Source organism: Musa acuminata, chromosome BXJ1-4 (assembly GCF_036884655.1).
Source record: "Musa acuminata AAA Group cultivar baxijiao chromosome BXJ1-4, Cavendish_Baxijiao_AAA, whole genome shotgun sequence".
NCBI classification, from domain to species: domain Eukaryota; kingdom Viridiplantae; phylum Streptophyta; class Magnoliopsida; order Zingiberales; family Musaceae; genus Musa; species Musa acuminata.
In genome coordinates, this window is record NC_088330.1 from 9,437,537 (window position 1) to 9,447,881 (window position 10,345).

The 10,345-nt window shown below is 37.8% G+C and overlaps 1 protein-coding gene across 2 annotated transcripts; it reads left to right on the forward strand.

The window, feature by feature from the left end:
• Window positions 1-1,946: 1,946 nt before the first annotated feature.
• Window positions 1,947-10,031, forward strand: LOC135646340 (uncharacterized). 2 transcript variants are annotated; one of them, XM_065165638.1, is made up of 12 exons: window positions 1,947-2,290; window positions 3,166-3,434; window positions 3,511-3,585; window positions 3,688-3,746; window positions 3,832-3,967; window positions 4,128-4,224; window positions 4,369-4,435; window positions 5,999-6,097; window positions 7,096-7,185; window positions 7,955-8,109; window positions 8,595-8,696; window positions 9,663-10,031. In XM_065165638.1, exons 2-12 carry the CDS (start codon window positions 3,182-3,184, stop codon window positions 9,754-9,756), a joined length of 1,227 nt encoding a protein of 408 aa, XP_065021710.1. In that variant the 5' UTR covers window positions 1,947-2,290; window positions 3,166-3,181; the 3' UTR covers window positions 9,757-10,031. The 2 variants fall into 2 exon arrangements, with proteins under 2 accessions (XP_065021710.1, XP_065021711.1); XM_065165639.1 differs by lacking the exon at window positions 1,947-2,290 and adding an exon at window positions 2,494-2,824.
• Window positions 10,032-10,345: the final 314 nt, after the last annotated feature.

The window sequence follows — 10,345 nt, forward strand, 5'->3', positions numbered from 1 at the left end:
TCCTCAATCAACAAAACTCTAATTGAAATAGGTCAATTGACTTAAATCAAACTCAATTCGATTATGATCTAACAGAACCAATAATAAATCCTTGTAGAACCGGTCTGAAATCACCCTAGACCGGTCTAATTTAGATTTGATTAATCTTAATTAGGTCAAATAAGTTTGAACTAGTCAAGTTAGTGTGGAATCACCCTAAACCAGCTTTAACTAATCAAACTTATTTGATTAAGTCAATTAATGAGCTCGAACCAATAGAGAGGGAGGAAATTGGACTATGTCGTATAGTGCTAACCTAATTCGAACCAACCCACCTGAGTCTTGGACGAGTCACATACACTGCATATACATATTCCACATACACTGCATATACCTATTCCAAGTACTAAGTTGAGTTGAAGTACGACGGGTTATATAAAAGGAGTGACTATATGTCTAATGCCAATCCTGTAGCTAGGTAGGTTTAACTTCATGAACTAGGCTAAGCCTCACTTATAAGTTGGGTTGAGCCTTGACATTAAACTAGGCATTGCTTGACTCGCGAGTTGGTCATAGACACATGAGTTGGGGTCATATCTAACCACATGGATTGGGTCATACCTATCGCATGAGCTAGTTGATGCCTAACCACATGGTTGGGTCGTACCTTACCATATGAGTTGGGTCATATATGATCACATGGACTGGATCGTATTTAATCACATGAGCTGGTCTATGCCTAGCCACATGGTTGTGTCGTACCTTACCACATGGGTTGGTCATACATGACCACATGGATTATATCATACTTAGCCACATGGGTTGGGTCTTGCTTGACCACATGGGTTGGGTCGTACCTTGCTATATGGGCTGGCTTCTACCCGGCCACATAGGTTTGGTCATGCCAAGTCACATGGGCTAGGTTGTACTTGGTCACATGAGCTAAGTCATATATGACAACATGAGTTGAATCGATCGATCAACTTGACTCAAGTCAGACCCCAATGATCGTACATAACCATATCAAATTAGATTTTAATATTTAAAATTATTAAAAAAATCGACTCAAATTCATTAATTAAAACTTTAAATTCATGATCTTAAATTTAAAACTATTTACATTATAGAAATTCATACATAATTCTTGAAACATAGATATATCTAATTAAATAAATTAGAACTACTATGTTAATTCAAAATTAAGAAATTTAATATTAAATCAATATTAAAATTCACTTGAGCATCGAGATAAATCAAATAATCATTATAACATCTCAAATCAATTATCATTATTTACTAGTCATGAAATTTCAAAAGTAAAACATCATTATGCATCATAAAATAATAATAATCTTAATATTAAGATTTCAAAACATAAATCAAAATTAATTAAAAAAAAAGATTCTATCTCTCTTTAATTATCCCTTCCTCGATATCATCATCTCCTCAATCTTCTCATTCTTAAGCTTAGTGGAGAATGAGAGAGAAGTAGTCTTTTTATATATGAGAAAATAATATCTCCTCGAAAGGTAAGTAATAATTTAATTTTTAATTTTAATTTATTTTTTGTTTATTTTATATATAAAAAATAATATAATATTCATATCTTATTGTTCATACATAAAAATGGAACGTAAGCTATTTAAAATATCAAATCGTTTATTAGAAAATAAATCAATTAATAATTTAATTAATTAATAAAATTCTTAATTTATCAATAAAACTAAATTTAATTATTATTTTTAACTATAGTACATAGAAGTTAGTAATAAAAAAATAAATTATTTATAATAATTAATTTATATTAAGGGAGAAATTATCGGTGATTACAGTCGTTGCTCAGGTGGACGGGGATGGGAGGAAGGGAAGGAGGGCGACGACGGTGTTGGAGAGGGAGGGCGAAGGGATAGTTTCGTCAAATTGATAAAAATATATATATATATATATATATATATATACCGCCCAGGGTAAGCATAATTTAGATTAATGAGCATGATGAAGTAACATGATCCATCTCTCGTCTGAAGTGCAGCAGAGCGGGTCCAAGCGAAGGCTCTCGACATTCCTGTTCTCTTTTCCGCTCCACTCCGCCCTACTCCTGTCCTCTCCTCCCCTCTGCCGGCCGGATTGTCGCCGTATTCTAGGGCTTCTTTCCTCTCCGATAAACAAGGCCGGGAATCTACTTTTCTCGAGGGGAATTCTCTAATTCCCGTGAACCTAGGGTTTGCCCACCTGGTGGATCTGGAGGCGAACGTTTCTTCTTTCACAGTGGAGGAAGTGTGCGATGAGATCTGAATCCCGTGGCTGCCAGGTAACCTCTCTTCGTCCCACACTCTTTCTCGAATCGTCTCTCTCGCTGAAAGCTTAAGTTAGTGGCTTGCTGTCGATTCGTGCCAGCTCGAATTATTTCCAAGTTGCAAAATTTCCCAAGTTCAGCGGGAAATGCAATTCTACCGGCGATTTCTTTTAATTTACTCTTCACTCGCATGCTTGAATTGCTTGTTTGGAAATCCTTTACTCGACCTTCTCCCAAGAGTTTGATCTGCTTCGCTTTCAAGTTCGTTTCTGATTTCTTCAAGTGAAAGCTTTTTGGATGGGTGGAGTTAAAAGGAATCTCCTTTTCGGTTCTGCTTTTAGTGCCCCTTTTCTCTTCCCTTGTTTGTTTGTTTGGTGTCCTTCTGCCGTGCGAATCTGCAGCGCAGAGATCAAGAGACGTGTCAATTGAGCGTCTGGTTGGCCGAGAAAAAGTGACTAGAACAGTCGATTGATTGCGTTAGCGTTGATGGACTTGTGGAATTGGCCCGACTGCGAGTTTTCTGGACTATCCACTCCTTACGTAATCCCCGTGAGTCACCTATAACTTTGGTCGTTGGCGTTTATTTAATCCGTGCCGCGTTTGGTTGACCTCAAGATTGTTATGCCACGTTTCAGTTCTCCCTGGCGGATGCCTTTCGTCTGCAAGCATGGAAGTGTAGTCATCTCATGTGTTGTGTGGGAGATCTTTTAGCTTTATTTCACCATTTTGTCGCGTTATTGATGATTGAGGGGCGCACTTTCCTTCCTCCATTAGCTTCGTTGTTGTCTTATGAGTGATTGGTGTATTATTTCCTTGTTGCCTTATGAGGTTCGATTTATTGTTTGATGACTGTTGGGCACTCAGAGTTAGTCCATTTTGCATTCTGGCAGAAGTAAGTTCCGGAACATGGGATGCCTGTCTTCGAGACCAAAAGATGCAGCTGGAAACAGGAGAAGGCCAGGGCACGTTGGAGAGGTGGCAGTGTTTGTGCCAGGCCTGCGAGTCCCTAAGGATGTGGACTTCTTTCAGTCACTGGGTGACAGATTGCCGAGGAGTTTAGTCGAACGCCTCTCAGCCCTGAGAACCAGAATAGTAGTCATGGCTGCTCAAGAGGCACCAACTGTGACGAAGCCTAGGAGGAAAACAGCCACGCAACATGGTCAGCTTATTCAGATCTGATGGACCTTCGTCTGGTTTGGCTAATCTGACACCTAATATAGTTCTCTTTAATGCAGGAGGTTCGAGTTTGGCTGATCTGCTGCAGGCTCTGGAAGACTACTTACCTGTCCTTTTGGGATTGGTAAAAGATGGTAATCCGGTTCATTTGTTTTATGAAAATGATTTGTAGATTCAAGTTATATTTATTCAATGTGTTTTCAACTCTTGACAGTTGTATGAACTACAATTTACAGGAAGTCAACTAACAGATAAAGTGCAGTTTGTATGGGCTAACCAGGAGGATAATGAAGAGGTAGTGTAATGAGTTAGTTGCACTCCCTATCAAATACTCATCCTAGGGTGAGAAGAAGCAGACCTGATGGCTGATTCTGTTGCAGGAAACGAAAATGGCAAATGCTTGGTATGAGGTGCTTTCAGTTCTGCACTTGATGGCCATGCTGTGTCTCTCTGAGGCCAACTCATTGCTTCTTCCAAAAATTTTTAGTGATGGACGTCAGCTAAACGTATCGGAAGGTGGGTACTAATATGTAGATTTAAGGAAAAAATAAAGCACCATCACATTTTAATAATTTTACCTCACATAATTATTTCATGATGTGAAATTTTACTTCTTTATGGAAGATATATGAAACTATTTATAAAAACATACTTCAGTTTTGCATTTCTTTTACAGAGAGCAGGAGGAACTCTATTGATATATTATTGAAGGCAGCAGGTTATCTCGATTGTGCTATTCAGCATGTTTTTCCTAGACTTCCTCCTGATCTTAGGTTAACATCTCATGAGATTTTATCCATAAAGATTATTTTTGTTTATTTACTTGATATATCATGTTCTCTCTTGAAGATGCTTGATTGGTTTTCTTTTTTTTTGAGATTCACATGTCCTGAATTTTCTGCCATAACTATTTGTAGGAAAGATCTTCCTATTGACCTTGCTGAAGGAGTACTCCAATCTCTTCGCATGCAAGCAATGGGTCAGGTACTTATTCTCTTTTAGTTATAATGCATAAACTGATTCTGTGGGATAAAATAACTTTATTCTACTGTCAATGTTTCCTTTTCTGGTTGTACCTATTGCAGTGATTTAAAAAGCGCTAGGCGCTAAGGTCCAAAAACGCCCGAGGCGCTCGCCCGAGCGAAACAAGACGCTAAAATATAAAAATATATAATATAATTAATAAATATAATTATTTAAAATTTTAAATTAAAATATGCTCAAAATTAAGAAAATCTATTAACAATATTGAAAATTAATAATTTCAAATAAACCTAACAATATTAACAGTATACAGTATACTGTATACTGTTAACAGAAGGAGAAGAAGGAAGTGTAAGGGGGTGCTGAGCCTGTTGACTGAGAAAAGAGGAAGCGGCAACGACAACGGAGTGTAAGGAGGCAGCGGCGAGTGGCGGGAGCGAGAGCAGGAGCGGCGACAGCGGCAGCAGCAACAGTGCCGAGTAGCGACAGCAGGAGCGGCGAGCGGCGGGAGGCGCGAGCGGCGACAGCGGCAGCGTTTGCGAGCAGCGACAACGGCGAGTAGCGGGAGGCGACAGAGGCAGCGTTTGTGAGCAGCGGGAGCAGGAGCGGCGAGCAGCGGGAGGCGCGAGCGGCGACAGAGGCAGCGTTTGTGAGTAGCGACAGCGATGAGCAGCGGGAGCAGGAGCGAAGAGCAGCGGGAAGCGCGAGCAGCGACAGAGACAGCGTTTGCGAGCAACGAGATTGGGATCGGGATCGGGAGCGGCATCGGCGACAGAGGCAGCGTTTGCGATCAGCGACAGCGGCGAGGGTTAGGGTGAGTTCTCACTTATATCGATTTTAGTTGGTTCGATTGAACCAACTAACCATCAGAGACCGAACCAGGACCGAACCAAACCTAAAATCCTGGTTCGGTCGCCTTGGTTAACCCAGGCGCTCGCCCGAAGCGCCCAGCGCCTGGGCTCAGGCGAGCGCCCAGGCAGCGCCTGTTTGAAGTGCGCCGCCTGGGAGATTAGCGAGGCGCTCGGGCCTCACCTCGCCTCGCCCGAGCGCCTTTTTAAATCACTGACCTATTGTTTTAATTTTGAACAATCTGAGCTACATTTTTATTCTTGAGTAGAGATGATCTTTCCATACATGCTGTTTTAATAAGTTCTCAATGTTGAATTGAATAATTTGAATGTGATTTGGACACAAATTCTGATAGTAGTGCTGATAAAACATGTTTCATATCTTTTCTGTATTCACAATGACAATTTATCTATTTTTATCATATGTTGATGTTGGCTAGGAATCAATGATAAACATTATAAAATATGAACTCGTGTAAGACAGAAATTCCATGATCTATGTGATACTATGTTCTTCTAAAATCATAAGCATCTCTAGTTCTGATTCTGGCTCTCTTATAAAGTCATTATATATGCATACCAGTATCTGAATTGGTTGAATTTGCATTAGAATTAGTATGCACCTTGGAAGCACCTGTACTTATGTACATGAGCTAGTCTTTTACTTTGTCTTTGTCTAATTTGGTTTTCTTCTCCATTCTCGTGATTGGTATAGAGTATCGATCTTCAACTAAGGATGGCAATGGGGAGTCCCAGGGCTACACTTGCTGTAAAAAGGAGATTAGCATGTGAGATGGTCAAGTGCTGGCATGAGGTAGTGCAACATTTTAATCCTTCTATACGGATCAGGCATCTACAGCTTGTTCCTACTTGCTTTCCAAGTGGAATTTTTCTTTATATTGTCTGATTCCTTTTGCCTCTGAAAGATTTTTTCTGCTACCTCTTATTACAGGGAAATAGTGGTAACATATAAGTTTTATTTTTATTTTTGCTGATTAATAGGCTATTGTAGACCTCACTTATGTAATGTCATTTAATTTTCTCAATATCTTATGTTCCTTTATGTATGTTTATATGGTCTAGGTGTATTTTATTGTTTATATCCATCCCTTGTGCAGTATGTCAAGTTTTTTTTGTTTTTCCATACATGAAGGAGCTTCTGCAAATATGCATGGTGGCAAGTACTGCATTAAGTAGAAGAGAAACTGTTCTTAGAGTCTTTATCCAAAATCATGTCTATATGAAGATCATTGATGTTTTATCATTCCTCTAAGACAGTGTAGATCTTCAAGGAAAGATGGACAACTATATGAGTTGTCATTTTCAAACTGCCTACATTAAGCTTACTTTTCCAATAATCACCTATGGATTATATTGGGTACTAAATACCTGTATTTCAACAGTTCTGTGTTCTTATTTTTGTTGTCTCTTATCTTCAAAGTAGCTTTTCTTGAACCTCAGTATTTAGTGTTATGCATGTTGTGATGCTTCAGCAACTCATATACAATACTTATTACCAGCTTTCTCATTACCAGATTGATTTCCAGTTTATTCCTTGAGCTAGCAGACACAATATTTAAGTATTACATGCACATTAATTTCATGGTTCTATGAGTTTATAGAGTGGCATATGGTAGTAGAATTGAGCGATAGCATGAGCTGTGATTCTTGGATTTTTTGTGAATACATTTTCTTGGCTTTCTTACCACAAGGAGTATGTTGAACATTCGGTTTTACATGTCATATTTTAGAAGACTGTGTGATGCATGTGGACCTTTAATTCATTTGATGAAAACTATATTGGTGGTTCAGGCTGAGAATAACATTACACAGTATCCGTTAACTGAAGGTTGGGGAGGAAAGCATCAACTCTTTATTAAGTGGAAACATGTTGAAGCGAAGGTTAGTTGTTTACTTCCTGTAACTTTGAAAGTTCTTTTTAGTGAATAAACCGATGGTCCAAGAACATTGGCTGGTTTGCAAGTTTTGATATGTGGCTTTGTATATCTACAGCTTATGCTGATAAGAGCATGCGTTTTAGAGAAAACATGCTTAATTTACAACCATGTTGCACAAGTTGCTGATAGCAATAAGTGCTTAATAGACTTGCGGACAGAACAGTAAATTTTCTGTTGTTGACAATGAGAAGTACTTAATAGATTCACTTCCAATTAGTATTTGAAGTATATTCTAGTGCATTAGTCTGGAATCTGCTATTGAGTAGCTGTCTTGGTAAAATTCTCATCAACTTGTTTTGAGGTTAAAGTGTTGACAAGGCAGAACCTACACTATGATGCTTATTTATTCGATCTTGATGATTTGGAGACGAAGCAATAAGATTTTAGCATGGATTGCTGGTGGTGTAACCGTGTAGAAATAAGCATAAGATTCAGGAATTTGTTATCCGATCAGGTGCTCTGGTTCTTTGTTTCAACTATAATCTCATAATTCATACAGTTTCCGTTGATTTCACATTATGTAATAGCATCTGGTGGTAATTTTTCTTCACTCAAGTGCCTGTTTGAGATCCATATAACTAGAAATTCATAATTCATACAGTTAAGTTCCCTTTGATTTCAAGTTATGCAATAGCATCTGGTGGTAATCTTTCTTCACTCAAGTGCTTTAGTTTGAGATCCATATATCTAATTGTATTGTTCGACGTCAACAGGCTGCTGCTTATTATTTCCACGGGTTAATCCTTGACGAGGGAAACACAGAGAAATCCCATCGGATGGCTGTCAATGCTCTGCAAGTAGCAGAAGAGTTCCTGAAAGAAAGTAAGAGAGCGTCTGAGGCGTTCAATATGATGCCTCCTACTTCAAGGTGGTTCCCTTAACTTTTCTTGCCACCCATCTTTTACTACGATATAGAGGAATATCATAACGTTTTTTTTTCTTGACTCATAAATAATCATAACTTTTACATGCAAGAAATGTAAGTAGTTGTGTTAAGCAATTCTCATTTCTTTGTTATGAACTCTTGACATTGAAAATGTCAAAGATGAATTGGGTAAATTGCAGAGTTTCAAATGAAAAAGAAATGGACATCAAACTAGAATTTGTGTTTATTTTATGTTTGTGACTATTTGAAACAAGAACCTTGACCTAAGATGCAGAGTTTCTAGAGAAATATGGTTGTTTATCTATCAGTATGTAGAAACTTTGAAGCGTATATTAGAAAGAAACATATATTCTTATATTTTTTTTCAGAAAAATCATGGTTGATATTCATAATCTACTAGCTGTTATTTTCTTAAAACTGCACAAATCAAATTGTGTCAAATGTAGTATTTATTCTTTTAAGTACAGGAATCCTCCTCCCTCGGGTTCTATGAAGTATTTGCACGAAAAAATCTCCAAAGATGTGTCCAGCAAGGTTCGGATGAATCAAGATCTCTATAGCCAAGACAGGTACCAACATCTCATTCGACTTTTAGTAGCATTCCTTCATTTTTAACCGATAAAGATTCAATTTTAATCACGTACCAAGACAAAAATTTCCATTTCCATGCCTGGCACTGATGTCTGGTAACTCAATAAACATGACCACACTTTTTCCATGCTTCATTCAGTGTTGTGCAAACTGCAGCCTCATAGGCTTAGGACTAAACTTATTGAATTTATCACCTCATATAGCCCATTTATCTTAAAGGTTATCATCATGAAGTTGCAGTAAGCTAATTACATATTACTCCTTATACTTGGATCCTATTAACTTGCAGTTCTTGTACTTAAAAAAATCGCATTGGGTACCCCGATAATTCTGAAAACGAAACAAATAACCTCATTTGCCCTAACGTCGTTAGTTGCATTGACGAAAAACACAACACGTGACATCACGTGCTTACATCACGTGCTGGATCAATACAAAAGTGATAGACAATAAGATAGTTTTAACATTCCTTCCTTTTTAGCACGTGAGATGTTGAGATTATTTTTTTTTGTTGATAAAGTTGTTGGAAACGAAATAGATGTTGAAATTATTTTTTTGTCTATCACTTTCGCAAAATCAATCCAACATGTGGTGTCACGTGTTGTGTTTTTCATCAATACAACTAAAGACATTAGGACAAATGAGATTATTTATTTCATTTTCAAAACTATAAGGATCCTAATATAAATATTTTTAAGTATTGAGACCGTGATTTTAATAGGATCTTAGTAAAGAAAGTAACATGTAATTAACCCGGTTGCAACTATTACAATTCCTCTGGAATTAACATTGTTGACCTCTTTCCATCAAAATTATGCCCTACAGCAGATGCATTGCAAATGTTTAACCGTGATTTTGGACTATATATAGTTGTTTTCCAGTAACTTTTACTTGGTGTGATTAAACTTTTGTTGAAACTGTAATAATCTGAGGTCCATTTCCAGGATCCTTGAGAGGGCACCAACATTGCCAGATTTTGCAGTGGCTCTGAAACCAGATGACTATCATCTTACTGCATTGGATCCTTCGTGGAACTAATGGCATCGCGAGAAGGAATTATAATAATAATAATAATAGAAGATGTTAGCTCTGTAATGTATGTCTCAGCTTGAAAGAGGGAGGCCGACTCTCTCACCAAAAAGCTTGTGAGAAACCAACTCTCCTTCCATTATCTTCCTTGTTCTGCTTTCTTCTCACTTGCGTTCTCTCCTTGCACATCCTGTTTATCTAATAGATCTGTTGTGTACAAAGCGTCACACATTGCATTTAATGTGTAGAACTTTATGCAACTTGTATAAAACATCTTTATACAATTCCAAAGTGGCATCTACCTTTTTTTTTTTTCTTTTTGGAAAGAATAAATAATGAAGATGAATTTCAATTTCAATAATCTGATGAGATCTTTACTGATCAGGCTAATTATCACATTTCCTCTCATTGTTTGTATCAAATCCAGTAATAATGGAATGAGCAGATCCAACAATGTTTAGAGTCATTCATATGTAGATGCCATGCCATGCCATGCCATCCTGGATGTGTCTAAATTGGCCGAGACCGTTATGCCATCTGAGCGAGTCTCATTCTCCGTATTCGAAGATTCACACGCCCACACGAGCATCTTTGTATA